The 19141-nt window shown below is 32.8% G+C and overlaps 1 protein-coding gene across 1 annotated transcript; it reads left to right on the forward strand.

Moving 5' to 3' along the window:
- Positions 1–1674: 1674 nt before the first annotated feature.
- LOC108907601 (fibroin heavy chain-like) lies at positions 1675–14284 on the forward strand. The gene is made up of 3 exons (XM_018711347.2): positions 1675–1757; positions 3535–5058; positions 12828–14284. Exons 1-3 carry the CDS (start codon positions 1743–1745, stop codon positions 14211–14213), a joined length of 2925 nt encoding a protein of 974 aa, XP_018566863.2. The 5' UTR covers positions 1675–1742; the 3' UTR covers positions 14214–14284.
- The last annotated feature ends 4857 nt before the right edge of the window (positions 14285–19141 follow it).

Raw genomic sequence — 19141 nt, forward strand, 5'->3', positions numbered from 1 at the left:
ATGTTGAAACCACCATGATGACTGTTTAGTGGTTTATGACAATGATATTTTAATTATAATTTCAAAAAACTCCACACGTTATTAATATGGAATCATTTATTAAGGAAATTGTACACATTAGTAGACCTAATTTCAAATAATATGGCTTTTATCCAAAAATTATACAAATTTAATAAATTACAAAAAAGGTATTACAAAATTTTCATTTCTTAACTTCAAGAGTTAAATATATACTTACTATAAAAAAAAAATGTGGATTGCGACATTATTTTTACAATATCTCTCCTAATTTGAAAGTTCATTTGCAGAACATGCTGTATAGCGTCTAATTAATTTCAACACTGTATATTCTAATTATTAATCATTTATAAGTGATTTATTTTTGCACTCAATATTTAGTTAACTAAAAACCAAACTTGAGTAAAAAATGACTCAATAATAGTTAAATTTTAAATCATATTAGAGAATAAGTCAACTCTAAATTGATTTTATAAACTCAGAATAGAGTCAACAGTCGCTGAATTGATAGCAGTAACTCGGATGTGAATAAAACTCACTTATTTCCGATGCAATAGTTTCAGTTGTACTCATACTAATAGAGTGAAAATTTCACTCAATCTAGTGTGGACAGAAATTGATACAATATTAAGTAAAATTGAGTGAAATTTGAGTGAAATTTTTTTATAATTTATAACTCTTAAAAAAATTCATTATTTTCTGAACAGAACTCGTATGTACTCGTATGTTGGCAGTACCAATAACGTTCAATAGTTTAAAAAAATATTTCGTCGATTGACTGTACTGCATAACTGACATAAAAACGTAAAGGTACTCGATGTGCACTTTCATTTTTTTTGTTGAGATAATACACACTTTGCAAACATCTGTATATAAAATCTAATAATCATTTGGGATTTAGTAGCGGATTTGAGGAATCTTCATTTTGCTGAATTTTATGTTCTGGAAAACCTTCAGTCTGACAAATAAGAGTTTAGTATATTAACCATGAATAAATATTATTAACGCAAATTCAAATCACATGAATTTTACAAATGGTGAGATTTACGTAAATAAAAAATAAGGTCCTTTGAAATACAATATTTTTAATTTGAATCTATTTTATTGGCCATTAATTTACTATATAAAAATTAATTATAGAAGTTGTAAAATATTTGACTGCCAATATAATAGTTTTAATAATATTTATTGATTGATTAAAATTATTTTTATTTTTATTAGATTATTTAAAAATAATCGCTAATGTTTATTTATTCACTTAGCACGTAACACCTCTAATACGAAAACCTTAAAATAGAAAACAGAATTTTAGAAATATAGATTTGTAGCAATTAAAAAAACGAAATAGAGCGAATTTTTAAATAGCGAAAAAAAGTTTTTTCCTACGATTTTATACCATTAATTAAACTTAAATCAACGTTGTCAAAGAAATTGTACAAAAAGCTGAGAAGCACTCTATTACAATTTTAATAAAAAATTAAGGGAAAAATCCCCACACCGCGATCTGCGGTTAAAAAAAAATGGAGCGTATCGACTTGTTGCTCCCGTAGAGAACAATAACTCACCTGGCTTTATTACATTTTTAACGTATAATCGAACGTCCCATTTAGCTGTATAAGAACAGGTTAAAATCGTCCTTCAGTTTGATATTAGCATATAAAAAGCAGGAGGCTGCTGGTCTAAGTATCATTTGTGTTTGGTGCTCTGTAGACTGACACACAATAATGAAAATCTTCTTGGTAAGTCGAAAATTCCAGATTTCCAAAAACAAAAACTAAAACCCATTTGAAATATCATAGACCTGATAGAGTTGTTCCACAAAACGTTAAAATCTGAATAATTCTAAGGTCGCGAATTTTTTTATTTATTGGATTCATTTAAAATTTAAATGGAACCATGTTTTACTGTCATACAAGGGCACTATCAGGGTGAACTATAAGCATAATTAATTAATCTGCTTTACAAATTAATAAAATTTAACAATTCTATATCATCCGCATGTCATCTAATCCGTTCACAGAAATAAATAGTAAAAGTTGAAATAGTTTTGTAAAATGTCACCTGCTTATTTAAATGTATTTTTTATTTATACAAAATATGTTCAAAAGAACTACCTATCTGTCTAGTTTCACTAAATTTAAACATAATTTTGCCACAATGCAATAAAATTTATTTTAATTTTTACGAAAATTAGATTTAATATTACTTTTTTTAAATAAATCTGTTTCATGTAATTGTTTTGTTCTAATAAATAAATAATAATAATAAATAATAAAAGTACGGCTTAAAACGTTAATTGCACATGATATATTTGGCCATACAAAATTTAAATTTTGTTTTAAACAAATTAATTTTCCAATTTAGCAAATTATAAAATGGTTTACAATAATTCGTATACAATTTTTTTCGCCAGTAACTTTAGCATCCGTCAATATTAATTATATTAATTGATATTTTAATAATTATATTTGCATTTAATTGACAACAAAATCAATTTAATTTTAAACAATGCATGACGTATTGCTGCTATAAATCTGATATATGCCGGGTGTTTCGGAAAAGGTATTGCAAATTTAGAGACTAACAGAACATAAATTGGGCCCATGACCCATATTCCTATGGGCCATGGGCTTATTGTTTTTGAGTATACGCCGTCAAAGATTCTTTTTTAAAACAAGATTTAGCCAAAAGGTATCTTTTGCAGAAACGACCATATTGTACTGACATTTGAAGAGGTAAGTTTTCAAGTGATCTAAATGCGTTCATGTTGTTTGACTATTTACTATGATCTTCTCTAATTACATTTTATGACATTACTTTTTAAGGTTATGTTTTTTATGTTGTATGTAGTGTATTACAACGTAAAATTACATTTTTTACTTATTGAAATCGTTTAAAGCGCACCATTTTTAATAAAAATGCAAGTGGTTTTTCCAAAGCCACTCAATTTTTGTTCCTTAGTATACAGTGTATCCAGAAGTGAATAGGACATAGAAAAATAGTTTTCTCGAACGGAAATGAACGAATGTAGATCAAGTTACATCGGTATAATTTGCTTCTTTAAAAAATTATTATTTTTTATTCAATTTTTACTAATATTAACATAACAAATCTATACTAAGATAATTTAATTGAATCCTTTTATTTTCTTGAAAAGCCCAGAAAATTTGACTTATTGTTTAATATTCTATCAGCTGAATCAGCCTGGAAGTATGACACCTTTTTCCAAAACAGCCTATATTATTTTTAATTTCCTTTGTCATTTTTAATTTGGTTTAAATTCTTAAAACCATTGTATTCACAACATATAAAATTTTATGCACGATAATGAATTTAAACAAATACAGTGAAACAGTAGTAGTGCACCTGTATTTATTTAACTAATCTAAACTAAGCTGATAATCTCTTGGAAAAAAAAATATGGAATACCTTATGTATAACACTTTCTTGTAGATTTTTCAAGATTTTATTCATTTGTTAATAAAGGTCTATATAATCCTTCATTTTTTCTTTCAGTGTGTTGCCCTTTTGGCCATCACCGCAGTTGCGGCAGCCAAAGACGTCAAAGGAGACGCTAAAGACAGCAAAAACAAACGCAGTTTGGGTCATGAATACCTAGGCTACGGCTCCCTAGGCAGCTACGGTGGCCTCGGCTACGGATCCGCCTACGGATCTGGCTACGGATCAGCCTACGGATCTGGCTACGGATCTGGCTACGGATCCTCCTACGGATCTGGCTACGGATCTTCCGGCTACGGATCCTACGGTTACGGATCCGGTTTGGGACTGAGCGGATCAAGCTCCTACAGCGGCTTATCCGGTCTGGGAAGCGGCGCAATCGTCATCGGTTCCGGCTCTGGACTCTACGGAAGCGGTCTCCACAGCGGCAGCGGTCTCTACTCCACCGGATACAGCGGATTGGGCAGCGGCTACGGCTACGGTTACGGTAGCGGATACGGCGGAGCCCTGGGCTACTCCAACTTGGGAAGCTTGGGTTACTCTTCTGGTGTCGTCGGGGTCGCCCAAAACCAAGAAGTCGGCAGACATACCGTCCATACCATTACCAACAAGGTCGCAGTGCCAGTAGCCCAACCTTACCCAGTCCCAGTCACCAAAACCGTGCAAGTGCCACAACCCTACCCTGTTCCAGTACAAAGGCCAGTCCCATACCACGTTCGCGTCAACGTTCCAGTACCAGTAGAAAGGCCAGTTCCAGTAAACGTACCACATCCAGTACCAGTACCAGTCCGTGTCAATGTGCCATACCCAGTAGACAAGCCTTATCCAGTTACAGTCACCAGAACCGTCGCTGTCCCAGTCGAAAGACCAGTTCCTGTTAGAGTACCAGAACCAGTAGCTGTACCAGTAGCGCAACCTTATCCAGTACCAGTCCAGAGACCAGTCCCAGTCCAAGTACCTGAACCAATCCTTGTTAAAATCCCAGAAATCACCAGAGTCCACACCTCTTACACCACCCACACCGGTCCAGCCGTCGTTACTTCTGGATCAGCTTTGACTGGCTACGGCGGAGTCGTCACCACAGGATTGGGATCTTCAGGTGTGATCGCCAACGGATTCGGCTCTGGGTTAGTCTCCAGCACAGTCGCTCCAACTGTTTCTGGGATCACAGCGTCTCCCATCTCCTCAGGATACGTCGCCTCAGTCACTCCAGCACCTTTCAGTTCTGGAATTGTATCCACAGTTGCCCCAGCTGTCGGATCAGCTGTCATTTCCCAAGCCGTCCCAGTCAGCTCTGGGGTCATCAACTCCGTAACCCCCTCCCCAATTGTATCTGGAGTCGTTGGTAGTTACGACTCTGGATTAGTCTCCAGCGGTCTTGCCTCTAGCAGCCTTGGATCTGGTTACATCTCCAGTGGACTAGGATCTGGTTACATCTCCAGTGGACTAGGATCCGGTATCGTTTCCAGCGGACTGGGATCAGGCGTCGTCTCCAGCGGCTACGGAAGTGGACACAGCTCCAGCTACAGTAACTTCGGATCCGGCTACTCAAGCGGATCAAACTTCCTAGGATATAAGAAATGAACGCATCTGTGATGTCTGAAGATGTAAATAAACACGAACGCTTGAACATCTTGTTTTGTAATTAATGAAGAAAATTGCCAGCCTTTTTTAACATTAATAAATTATTTTCTATGTGAATCATTTTATTTATTTAATCAAATATGTAGATCATAATCAATTGCGAAAAACAGTAACACATCTATATTATTAAAAAAATATACAAGAAAATTTAAAGATGAAATGGATATACTAAGTGTTTCTATTATGTTAATATATTTAAATATTCTGCAATATTTGAAAAAAGGACACACATGATTAAATGAAAACAGAACATCTAAATTGGTAGAAGGTTTCCGAAAAAATGTTACTCTGTCACTTATTAAATTGTTACCTTTTCAAGAACTGTCACATTTTTGGTGATTTAAGATGCTGCATTCACTTAATAACCGTCAGTTTTGTTGTGCAAGGTTATTATAATATATAAAAGGATAAAAAATTAAAGTCAGTAGAAGCGACCTTAGAAATCTGGAGATCTTTGACATAAAAGTATTATATGGCCTAATTGCATCCTACATAGATCAATAGATGTATTAAGGAGACCATACACAATGCTGATTAATTATAATTTAAATTCAAATTAAATTATTAATTTGAATAAGTAAGCAGTTTCTTCAGAAACACAAATATGAATATAGGGAAAAACTTATAATTTAAGAGAAGTATTTTATATTAAAATTGTGATTATGTTCATATTACCGTACACAGCTTTCTATATGTTCAATAAGTCTACAAATTTAAAAAAAACGTAAGATAGATATATGAGGTAAAAATGTGCTTCTTTCCTCTTATTTCGAATGTATTTTTAGTTTTCTTATACCCTGAAGAAAACTTATATAACTGATACATAAAGAGATATTGTTTGTAACTTGCTTAATTTTTCTAAAGTGCTAGACAAAAAATTGCGCATTAAAACAAATACGAAACTAGTGTTTTATGATAAACCCCCATCATGTTCCAAAGTACATTTTGTGAAATAAGTTTTCTCGTGAAGACAATAATTTTATGATCTACAAATATTCTAATTTTATCTTCATAGAATTTTTCTCTACTGGACACTAAAGTAAATATAGAATGAGCTAATAATTTATATGATTTAAAGGAGAAAATATTAGACGTAGTTAATATTATCAATGATGTGGACACCAAGGCGTTACAAAAAAACTTGTTTGGAATAAATGCCTATGTCTAGACCTAGAGAAAGGTATTACAAAACATTTTTTTAAATATACCTACTTATTTTTTCTTAATAAAAAAGATTTGTTTAGTAAATTTAATAGCGGAAAATATACCCATGGACTGGTACCATGGCAATCTTGATTTTGTGTAGGATCAGTAAATAAACAAAAATATTGTGCAAGCTATCAAAGCAAATATATGACATGTACATATGTCATTTTCTAAGTTTTTCTCAGACAAAAAATATAAATGGGTCCTGTGTCCTCACAAAATTTTCTTTATCCACAATCACCTTATAATCGGACTTTTATCCCCACATATAAATCGTCTAAAGTGACACTTTATCCACCAGTGGAATAAAATAAAGTTAATTCACTAGTAGAATAATGAAAAAATAATAAACCTATAATAAATCAAATTTAATTTATTTACTTATTAACATGAACATTTACATTTATAGTAATAGACATTTTGTTTGTTGTTTTATCACATTTAACTTCCTTTCCGTTGATAACAACCCTTGTAGCATTGTTGCCATCAATTTCGGAACGCATAACATCTGCCGAAGTTAGTGAAGAATTTGCACAAGTTCCTGATGTCCCTTCTTGTAAGGAACAGCTATATTTCCTTGGATTTTCCTTGCAATGCTTTATTAGATATAGACTCTTCAACATAACTTTCTGCTACAGAGGAGTTCTTCCATCCACCATGCCGTTTGATGGTTGTAAGATCAGCACGTTTATTGGCCAATAAAGTTGTTGAAGTGCGCCTCATATTATGGCCAGTATATGCTTCTGGATTTGCGATATCAACTATTGAGGTTAGCAATGTGTTGATTTCAACAGGCTGAGAAGTACATGTTTGATTGATATATCATAAAAAGAATCTGTCTTCTGTTAGGCGAATTGGGCGCAGATAAATATATTTTCTGCATATTTCAACAGCATTCACACAAAATGCTTGTTCTATAATTTTCTTGAAATGCCCGCCTTGGTGTTAGATATTAAAACAATTAGGTAACCGCCAACGTTCTGTACATCACTAATTTTCAAATTTCTCAATTTGCAACTTCAACAGGCACAGGCAACAGAAACCCCCATTATTAGTGCAATCTAAAATAATTCAAAGTTCACTACAACCTAACAACATGTAAAAGGTAAAGAGATATTACGTTAATCATTAAATATTCTTTATCGGAAAGCCCGGTCAAAAATTCTTCAACATGTGCTCTTTCCAGTACTGCAGCTGCAGTATTTTTTTTATTAAATTCCAATAATTCTGACTCCACAAACATGATTGTGATGTGATTATGGATAAAACGCATTCGTGCTTTAATTGTCTTTTATGCACTTAAGAATATCAAACCCTCGAACTACGTTTAAAAATTCTTGCCTGGATAAAATGCTACTTAAAACACTTATACAATAAATAACTATTATACCATTATTGCGACTTAATGAGATTTCTTTTAACAATAAAATGCTGCGTAGGTTTGGTACAAACGCATTCTTCCATCAATTTTTGTGCTCCACAAAATCGTTTTCGGAATTTAGATTTCACTCTTATACATCCCAAATTTGAATAACATCGCACTTATCTAACAGTGCTGCGAGGCACCTGTAAAACTTTTTTGATGATGTTACGAAACAGAGATATGCAGATGATGGTTTACTTTTAATGGCATCTCATACATAAACAGTAGGCAAAAACATAGTAGGTCAAATTTTTATTTTTATTTTCATTAATTACTGAGGTTAAAAAAGTGAAAAATATGAACATTCGTGTGTGTAAGTTCGAATTAAAAATGGCTATTCAGATGAACATTCCACCGAACGTATAGTTGTAGCATTTTAAATTTATTGCCGCTCTCAATTCCAAGAGCAAATTGCATTTTTCAAAACTCAAATTACTCGAAACATACTGACGCTTTTTTATGACTAAAGGGTGCCATAAACCCACAGTGTGTTATCAGTCAAAACTGTGCAGAAAAAAATATTTACATGTGTGGATCAATAAGTCTTTTTCTCTGATTGTAAGTAATATATATGCAAGTTCTGATTGTTTTCGCGGTTGAAATATAAAGTAAATTTTACTGCTATAAGTCCACAGAGAAGTATGGTCAGTGTAATTCAGCCATATACACCACGATTTGTCTGCGGTTAAGTACGAGATCTAAACTAATCGTGTGTGATGTCCGTAAGAAAAAGTTGAACAGATAAGTCGTTACTGCTTTAAGCACCGAATTGATACGCAATCGAATCCAAGCAAATTAAAAAGCAGTACCTAACTTATTGGAATTATTCAGTGAATTATGACTTTAATAGCTTTTGCTTGTCATAGGTGTTAGAAAAATAATTTGCTGATCGATTTCTTTTATCAGGTATAATAACATAAAGTGATCTGGTGACTAATTATTTTTTAATAATCCATTATCACGAATTGGACAAATAATAGGCACTAATACTTCTATAATTACATTTTCGTGTTATTTTTATAAAAAAAATAAATATACATATGATGAAAATGGGATGCGTTGTATTATTAATGAATTCTTATTATAATAAGAGGTTTCTAAAAATTAAATAGTTCAGATCTAATAATAAATTATCAATCTATTATTCCATAAATTTTATCAATGACATTAATATAATTTTTTGTAACTTATTTCTTACATTTAGAGTATTAAAAACGTAGGTATATGGATCTAATGTTTAAACATTTTCTGGACAGAAATTTACATATAAATGAATATATTTTTAATCTACATTCATTGCAATTTATCAATATTACATTGTGGAATGCGCAATAGTGTTATTGCAAATGTGGAATTTTTTAATAAAACATTTTTGTTCGTGGGGAAAAATCTGAAACAATTAATTTGAGATATTTGATAGACTAGATTTAACTTCGAATCCGAGAATTGATAGTATTTTCAAAAATAAAAATAATCGCAGGTATGTAAAAAAACATTTCGACAAAAAATACACATTATTTTTTCTAAATTCTGTTTTTTTTAACAACGGAGTGGTACACATTTATATTAGGTTTTAACTGAAAATTTATTGTATAAATTATTTAGAATGACTATAAAGATATTACAGTAAAATATACTTTTATTTATTTTCAATTTGCTTTTTGAAATTGGCTATATACTTTTCTAAAAACAAATTTACATATTTTAAAAATTCAACAATCTGAAATACTTAAGTAAGTATATCGGGTTTACTCAATTGCACAGATGTACTTGAAATTTATATAGCGTATTACCCAGTGCTCCCTCTGTGCGTCATATTTTTTTAAATTGTTTTTGAATCTAGATTTTGAGATATTGTTGTTGAAAATTGTTCCTTTTAACATAGGTTTATATGGCGAAGATGGACGACGCGGCTCTTTTTTTGCACGTAACTGAGAAAAAAATGTAGAAATTGTGAAACAAAACTTTTCCATAGATAGTACACAGTATTATCTTACTTTTGATGTAAAACTAATGTAAGTTTTGAACATAGTACAGCTGTATTAATTAGGAACAGAAACCAATAATTGCATTTCTGTCTGACTTGAGGATTAATGTGGCAACGTCGCAATTATCTGACAGCAAGGAGGGAATACATTTGAAAGACTTGATAAAAACGAAATTGATTTCAAACATATACATTTTTCCTAAATCCCATGTACATTGTTATCAACAATAAATTATCCACAACAGATGATTTTTTGTAATGTTTTTAAAAAACTAGATTAATTAAAAAAGACTAGGAAGCTGTGATATATTTATTGGAATAAAAAATACAGTTGATAAATCCTTTTAATATATTTAATGGTTTATAAAAACATCGTAATCATTACCCAGCAATATTTAGGGTTACATAAAGTTTTCTTTACTTGATTAATATAATTAGTAATACTTGAGATAAAAGCATTTGTACGGAATAACAAAGGAACATAAATATTTCTCAGCAAACTTTATATCTAAAAAATTAGTTATAGTTGCAAAACTTTTGTAACATTACTAAAATAGAGATTAAAAACACGAACAGTGAGTAATAATGTAATTTCTATCACAGAACCTTCAAAATTGCATCCAACATTTTCTTTGACTTGGACGAGAGATGGGCGCGAGTGTCATTTCATTTCTTTAGAACTAAATTAACATAATTCTCGTTGTTTTACCAGTTCACATGATTTACGGATTTTAAATAAAGGATACAAATCTTCGCGAGGATAATACGATATATTTGCTATATATAATAATTATATTGTACATAGTTTACACACAATACATTTTTGAACGCGTACGCATCTTTACCCGAATTTGACGCGCAATATCTCCGATGTCCGAGGTCTGTAGGTTCGCAGTGTGTACAACTGCTAGTCAATTATTAGCGCTGTTGCCACATCTACATAGTCTTTATGCGTTCATTAAATATAATTTAAAACTACTTAAATATGATATTTTTATGTTGTTAATTAGTCAATATGTATGCTATGTGCATATGAGTAGATTTCTTTGCTATATAGATAATATTTATCGCAAATAATTTCAATAGAATTTAATTTTTTCAAGTTGGCAGGGGGTTTTAGTCCCATAAGAAAAGCATAGGACCCCCCCTGCGAGCCTCACTTCCCTCGGACCCCGATATACCTCCTTTATATAATAATAAGTGATATTTTTCTGTCAGTAGGCTTATGAAGTTTTGACTAATCTTCTTGGTACGATGATATACAGGATGTCAAAAACGGATCCGTTTTAAGGTCATACCAAGGTTAACCTGAAAATATTGAATGAATTGAACATCATAATTATTAGCCTAGCAATGCTTTAAATTTAAAAATTGTTATCAAAGTCTATTAGGACGATCTTTTGGTTGAATTTGACCTTCAAATGACCTGCAAGGACAATTTGGAAAAAAATTTAATTTGAAATTTGGCGCTGTATAGTTTGCTTCATCCTTAGTTCAACCTTGCCACTTTTAGTGAGGGTCAAATCCAAGGTCACGATCTAACTCATCATTCAAAATACTACAAATGTTTGTTTGAAACATTTTTGTCGTGATTTTCAGAGTTTAACCTCTAAATGACCTTCAAAGAACAAATTATATAGGAACATATTTCTACTCTCACATATGGACGGATTTGCCGGCATAAAAAAGGGTTGTTCCCCTATCAAATTGACCTTGGTTTGACCTTTAAACTTAATATCGAGGTCAAATCTAAGATCATCAACATGGTTTCTTGATATTATTATAACTTTTATCTGAAATTTTTTTGACTCAATACTGAAAAGTTATCGAGGGGATTCGGGTGTTTCTGGAACACCCTGTATTTAGTGTAACCCATTTCAAATGGAAACGCACACTTGTAAAAAAAATATTAACTGACCGGTTTAATTTGGATTTATTTTTAAAGATGGAACTAAAAAAAGTCTATTAAATTACATAGGATCTGAATTTTGAATTTAGTTCAACTTTTAATTTTTTTTCGATGTAAAATTTAACAAAAATTGGTTGGGGATTTTTTTATTTTTAAATCTTACTCAAGTTTATTGCTTACGGTAAAATTTATTTTAAATGTTTCGCCTATTATTTCCGTAAACATAGAAAACAGTCTTTGAAATCATAAAAAAATGTTCAGTAATGTGTTTTTTTTAAATGCGCAGTTGCAAATTAAACACTAAAAAATAAATAAAAATTGTCTTTTTAATAGAGTGTTAGATTACATTGTATAAACATGCTTCTTACATTCATACATATTTTTTTGACATGGTTGAAAAAAATAACATTATTATTATTCTATTTCCGAAATGTAGATACAGTTTCAAGTCGCAGATTAATCACGTTCACATATAAGAGGCGTAAGCAAGTGAATTATAAATCTAAATTTTGCAAGTCGGCTGCATCTCCTACCACCAGAAGAGAGAAAGAACGAAGCGTTAATAATAAATTATAATAAATTAGACCGAATCTCTTCGTAAGAGCGTCCTTCGTCCCTAAATTTCTGCATATAAAAAGCTTGACTTTGATGCCTTAGTTATCATTAAAATCGGTTAGTTCAGTGGATCAACACACACACAGAAAATGAAGGCTTTCTTGGTAAGTGTGTCTGTTACATCAGATCTACATCGAAATTAATTAGATTATATAAGACGCACTACGAGATGGGAGACCAAAATCAGATGGTCTTTTCCATTCATAGACAACAGATCGCGAGATTAACATCGCTGGAATTGAATTATTTTAATGGCTACCGTTAATTTTTTTATTTAAATGAAATGTTTTGATAGAAAAAATTGGTCATACTAATAAATTTTTAGGATACAAGGATGATGTTAAAAGTAAGTGTACTTTCATCCTCATAGGTTCTTGTTTTATTTTTTGAAATCCATTCATTTTTTGCAAAAATTATTTAAAAAATTAGTTCAATCTTTCTTTCGATGTTCATGTACACTAGAAAATAGCAAATTTGCTAAACAACTCTGGTTTACATTTTAACAGATTCAAAAAAATCTCCTTTCTTCATTTTCATGTAAAAAAATATATTAACTCTAATTTCAGTGCTTCGCTTTATTGATGATCGCTGTCAGCGCCAAGGACACGACTAAGGAAGAAAAATCAAAACGTAGCCTACCCGGAGAAGCTATCATCGGAACAGGATCTCTGGGTTTAAGCGGACTCAACTCTTACTCATACGGAGCTGGTTTATCTGGAGCGGGAGTAATTGGCGCTGCTGACCTTGGTAGCACTGCGGTCATTGGTTCCGGATTGGGCAGCTCCGCCGTGATTGGCTCAGCTTTGGGCAGCTCTGCTATCATTGGTTCCGGCTTAGCCAGCCCCGCAGTCGTCGTCGGTTCCGGCTCTGGACTCTACGGAAGCGGCCTCTACAGCGGCAGCGGTCTCTACTCCACCGGATACAGCGGATTGGGCAGCGGCTACGGCTACGGTTACGGTAGCGGATACGGCGGAGGCCTGGGCTACTCCAACTTGGGAAGCTTGGGTTACTCTTCAGGTGTCGTCGGGGTCACCCAAAGCCAAGAAGTCGGCAGACACACTGTCCACACCGTTGCCAACAGGGTAGCAGTTCCAGTACCCCAACCCTACCCAGTCCCAGTTACCAAGACCGTGCAGGTGCCACAACCCTACGCCGTCCCTGTTTCCAGGCCAGTACCAGTACCAGTTCAAGTACGCGTTAATGTCCCAGTAGAAAGGCCTGTTCCAGTAAACGTACCACACCCAGTACCAGTACCAGTCCGTGTCAATGTGCCATACCCAGTTGACAAACCTTACCCAGTCCAAGTTGTCAGAACCGTCCAAGTTCCAGTAGAAAGACCAGTACCAGTCAGAGTACCACAACCAGTAGCTGTGCCAGTTGCCCAACCTTATCCAGTACCAGTCCAAAGACCAGTACCTGTTCAAGTTCCTGAACCAGTGGTCGTGAAAGTCCCAGAGCTCATCAACGTGCACAAGACCATCACTACCGGCCCTGCTGTAGTAGCCTCTGCCCCAGCTGTTGTAAACGGTGGTATCTCCTCCGGAATCGTCTCTGGTGGCATCATCTCCGGCGGAATCGGATCCGGAATTATCGCCAACTCCCTTGGCTCCGGCATTCTGTCCTACCCTGGTGCTGGTATCGTAAGTGGTGATATCCCCATCAACGCTGGCGTCGTATCCAGCGGACTCGACTCTGGTATTCTGTCCAGCGGTCTCAGTTCTGGTATCGTATCTAGTGGACTGAGCTCTGGTATTGTGTCCAGCGGTCTTAGTTCTGGTATCGTATCTAGTGGACTCAGCTCTGGCATTCTGTCCAGCGGCCTTAACTCCGGTGTGATCTCCCATGGAGGACTTGTCCCAAGCGTTTACGGATCTGGCCTCATCTCCAGCGACTGGGTCGGCAAATCCATTTACAAGAGAAGCAACGACAAAGTAAACAAAGCTCAGAAGTAGAGATAAAAAATATTATGAACTTGAACGAGGTTTATATTGTTTGATTATTTTAATAAATTATTAAAATTATGGATTGGTAGTTCTTATCTTGATTTACACAAATTTGCTATTACCTTACACATAAGAATAAATTATTGACTGTTTTGGAAGAAATCGCAAGTGTTTTAACCAGGGTGTGATTTATTACCTCAAAGAAAAATTAAAAATACACAAAATAAAGCTTTTAGGTAATTCAAATTTATTGATAATATATGCTAAACATATCTTTTTCTAAGGATTTTAATGATTTCAAAAATAATAATTTGGGTACTTAAATTTTTAAAATCGTAATTAAGAATAAAAATTGATTAATACCATATTATATTGAAGAGACAGCCAAGAAAGATGTAACGAAATATAATAGTAATATAAATAGAAAGTAATATTAGGTATATTGTATAGTTATATAATTATAATAAATTATAAAATAAAAATTATCGTAATTGAACAAACAAGTATAAATATTATAAGAATTGAAAAAATATTTGATGAATCTTAATCATTTAAAAAATAAAAATATGATAATCATAGGCTTTCTTTATTCTAAAAATATTGCAATCACCTGTTAAAAACCACAATACACAAAGCGCTGATGGAGGTTTTGACGATCTAAATTTTGTGTTAGAAAATGCTAAAATTTATTCAAATCTCGTTTAAAAGTAACACAAAAATTAAACGAATGTTACGAATTACTTAGCCATAGACGATATGCTCTACAAAAATTCTTCAAAGTTGTTTCCATGTGCTAATAAACATGCATCCAATGGACGGTCAAAATTAGTCCGCTTACGTGCAAAACGATAAGTCTTATTTAAATTGTACTGACATTCTCCGCACATTAATACCATATCTGCTAGTTCCTGATCAGAAAACACTTTATACGCCGGCTAAGTAATACTGAAACACACAACGCACGTGCACAAGATGCACAGGATCAGTTTACATTTATAGTTAATTTTCGTAATTAATTTTCTCGAAAACAGAAGCATTTAGACCATCACTTGCTTAATAAAAGTGGCTCATTTTCCACCTGCGACCTCTGCAACAGGTCGCATCCAGATTCAGAGACTAACTATTGGATCAACACAGTAAATGCGTCCATATTTGATACACCTGTTTTATTGAAAATTGTGGCCAAGGGGTGTGTACACACTTCTCATTCTTCTTCTTTAAGCCTAGCCAATTCTGATTCTATTATAATTATTTTGTAATAAGTATATCACAAAATATTTGAATTAATTAAGAAGTTTAATTAAATGTAAATGAAAATTATAAAATGACCAGCACAAAAAAACAGTTACATAACAGGTTGTAACAGGTGCAAATTCAAGTTCAAGCCGTGATCCGAGATTACTTTTGTAATATTTTTAAAATAATAAAATTCAAAAATATTCAAAATACGCCAGAGACACTTTCCATGGATTATGAAAACATATCTAACCTACCAGGCCGGTCTACTTTCCTGTAAGAGCGGTTTTACGTAATGGAAATTATGAAGTTGAGAAAATATACATATTTATGTTATTTTATCAATGACGTAAGGAATGCAATAGAACATTAGTCCGTTGACAAGAATTTGGATCAGTATTACCTACATAACTTTTGGTAATATGCTTATGGACCAACCTTTTGAAAAGTATTTTTCTTTGAAGAATTGCAATTCTATTTCCAGAAAGAAACAATTTTAAGAGTCTTTTATGAAACAGATATACAGAGGGTTGTAGCAATGCACCCACCAAATTTTTATAAATAAATATTCGACCTATTCTTACTCACAAGGAAAGCGATAGAAGAAAAGAATAATTAACAGTTGACCTAAGTTTTCCGCGGTTAATCGTCTCCGACGATCGGTAAATACCCGTTTCAAGAACGAAAATGACATTTACCTAGGTCACAAACGCATATCTAAAATAGTCGAAGTTTTTAATAGACCTATTTTTACTAATGGTGTCGAGGCACCAACAACTTCATATTTTAGTAATCCCACAATCATCGTCATGGTACAATAACATGTACATGTCTGTCTCTGATCCGAAGCTTCGCATCGATCAATTTATTCGATACGTATCTAGCGGCAACCTATTCAGTCCTATTCTGTAAATTGCATCGAAATGCTCAGATCGAGTCGAAATGTTCGCAACTCGTAAAGTTCAATATCTATCGCGTCGATCGTTTCCTAAAATTGGTATTCTGTAACTCAAATCGTAGAAGTTACAAATCGTAGAGAAAGACTTCGATTCGATGCCGGTTTAGCGTAATGGCAACAATGCATTGCTCTGCGATTATAGACTTTAATAACCAAGTGACAGTTAGAGAGGTTAGAAATTTCAAAATATGAAATATGCAAATTAGCTGTAAAAATAAGATAAATGTGCCTTTTACAAGATTTAACGCAGGTATAAAAAGTGGAATTTACGCAAAGTTGACTTGCAGATGTGTTTTAATAGGAAATCCCATATTCGGTAAATTTAATTGTACCTACCTACTAGATTGTATAGTTTAGTTTAAAAATACATTAATTTTGCTGTAATCTTTCGAGAAGGTCAGTAATGAAAAATATTAATGATGTCAGTTCCGACTCCAATAAATAAAAAAACTTCTACAGAGCAGCTGAACTACATGGTACATTTCATTACGCTGCACAAAATTTTACTTCATGGTAAAACTAAGCCGTTTGATAGAGAATATTATAAACCATGCAGAAATTAGATAACTAAATAAAAAATATACCTATACACGTACGTATAGACGTACAAATATTTTATAATTATGTGATTTAAAACACGAAAAGGAAAAAAGATTTGTTGTGTTGTGGGGTTATGCTTAACTCAAACTGACACATCTAACACAACAACGCATGCGTGACCCGATCTCGATATCTAAAGCTACCACTTCGAAGAGTTTGACCGATCGACGTCGATTTCTACCAACAACTTTTATAGTAGACGTCGAAACAAGTTATAGAATACCGATGTTGCCCAATTCCGATTTGATGGGTTGATCTCGATTCAATTTTATATATTTCTATTCGATTAGGACTTACAGAATATGGCTTAATGCCAGCATTGTCGGCCTGGCGATGGCGTTCCGGTGAATAATCCAGGTCTTTTGCTGAAGGACGTTAGCCGTGCATTTCACTGATGCGTGTTTAAGTGAGTTTGATTATTTGCTGGCTCGAGTGTATGGCACATGCTTTTTTGGCAGTCAGTAGTATTGTATATCGTGAGCATAGAGCGGTACACCGCTTGACCACAAATTTGGTTTATTTCTGCTACTACAACGCGGTAGCATAATATAAATTACTACCGTTTATTTATTTGATAGTCGCCACAAAGTTTCCGATGTCTAGTTATTCCTGTCATTTATCTGTTACGTTCCTTAAAGTAAGAGAATCAAACTAGTTATATTTTTTGGAATCAACGAAACGTATGAATCACATTTAAAATTATCTACAAGGCGATAGCGTTTCGAAAGCACAACGCCTCTACTTATTCCGATTCTGATTTTTTAAATATTATATATTTTCTAGTTTATTCCTTAAATTTTTTACACATTATGTCACAACAAAAAGCAAGTATTTTAATCCAGGGTGTGATTTATTACCTTAAAGGAAAGTTAAAAACACATAAAATAAAATTTTGAAGTAATTCAAATTTATTGATTTTATATGCTAAACACACTTTTTTATAACGATTGTAAAAAATAATAATTTACTTATGATTTTTAAAATCATAGTTAAAAATAAAAATTGATCGATACCATTGAAGTGGATCCCAGGGAAAATATAAAGTTTATAATACGAGAAAGAATAAGTAAAATTATATTACAATAATTATTATTATATAATATTTTCTTCTCTGATTTATTCCTTATATTTTTTGATTTTNAAAGATACATAATTAAATAGGAAGAAAAATATGACATTTTTCGATTTTTTTTTTTAACATACTGTGCCGCCAAAAGTTAAGCCCACGTTTTTTTTATGCGCATAGAAAAATTTTCATTTCTAGTGATATTTTAAAGCCAAAAAGCCAAAAATCTCCGTGGATATACGATTAGGGGTTAACGCCAGCCCTGTCTGCCTGGCGATGGCGTTCCGGTGAATAATCCAGGTTTTCTGCTGAGAGACGTTAGCCGTGCATTTCACTGTGCGTGTTTAAGTGAGTTTGATTATTTGCTTGCTCGAGTGTATGGCACATGCTTTTTTGGCAGTCAGTAGTATTGTATATCGTGAGCATAGAGCGGTACACCGCTTGACCACAGATTTGGTTTATTTCTGCTACTACAACGCGGTAGCATAATATAAATTACTACCGTTTATTTATTTGATAGTCGCCACAAAGTTTCCGATGTCTAGTTATTCCTGTCATTTATCTGTTACGTTCCTTAAAGTAAGAGAATCAAACTAGTTATATTTTTTGGAATCAACGAAACGTATGAATCACATTTAAAATTATCTACAAGGCGATAGCGTTTCGAAAGCACAACGCCTCTACTTATTCCGATTCTGATTTTTTAAATATTATATATTCTCTAGTTTATTCCTTAAATTTTTTACACATTATGTCACAACAAAAAGCAAGTATTTTAATCCAGGGTGTGATTTATTACCTTAAAGGAAAGTTAAAAACACATAAAATAAAATTTTGAAGTAATTCAAATTTATTGATTTTATATGCTAAACACACTTTTTTATAACGATTGCAAAAAATAATAATTTGCTTATGATTTTTAAAATCATAGTTAAAAATAAAAATTGATCGATACCATTGAAGTGGAACCCAGGGAAAATATAAAGTTTATAATACGAGAAAAAATAAGTAAAATTATATTACAATAATTATTATTATATAATATTTTCTTCTCTGATTTATTCCTTATATTTTTTG

Source organism: Anoplophora glabripennis, unplaced genomic scaffold, assembly GCF_000390285.2.
Source record: "Anoplophora glabripennis isolate ALB-LARVAE unplaced genomic scaffold, Agla_2.0 scaffold20, whole genome shotgun sequence".
Taxonomy (NCBI): domain Eukaryota; kingdom Metazoa; phylum Arthropoda; class Insecta; order Coleoptera; family Cerambycidae; genus Anoplophora; species Anoplophora glabripennis.

What these genes read in the sequence shown, in the direction of transcription:
- LOC108907601 (XM_018711347.2), top strand. An exon ending in ACTTCCTAGGATATAAGAAA is followed by an intron (nt 5,059 to 12,827) that starts TGAACGCATCTG and finishes CTCTAATTTCAG; the next exon opens with TGCTTCGCTTTATTGATGAT.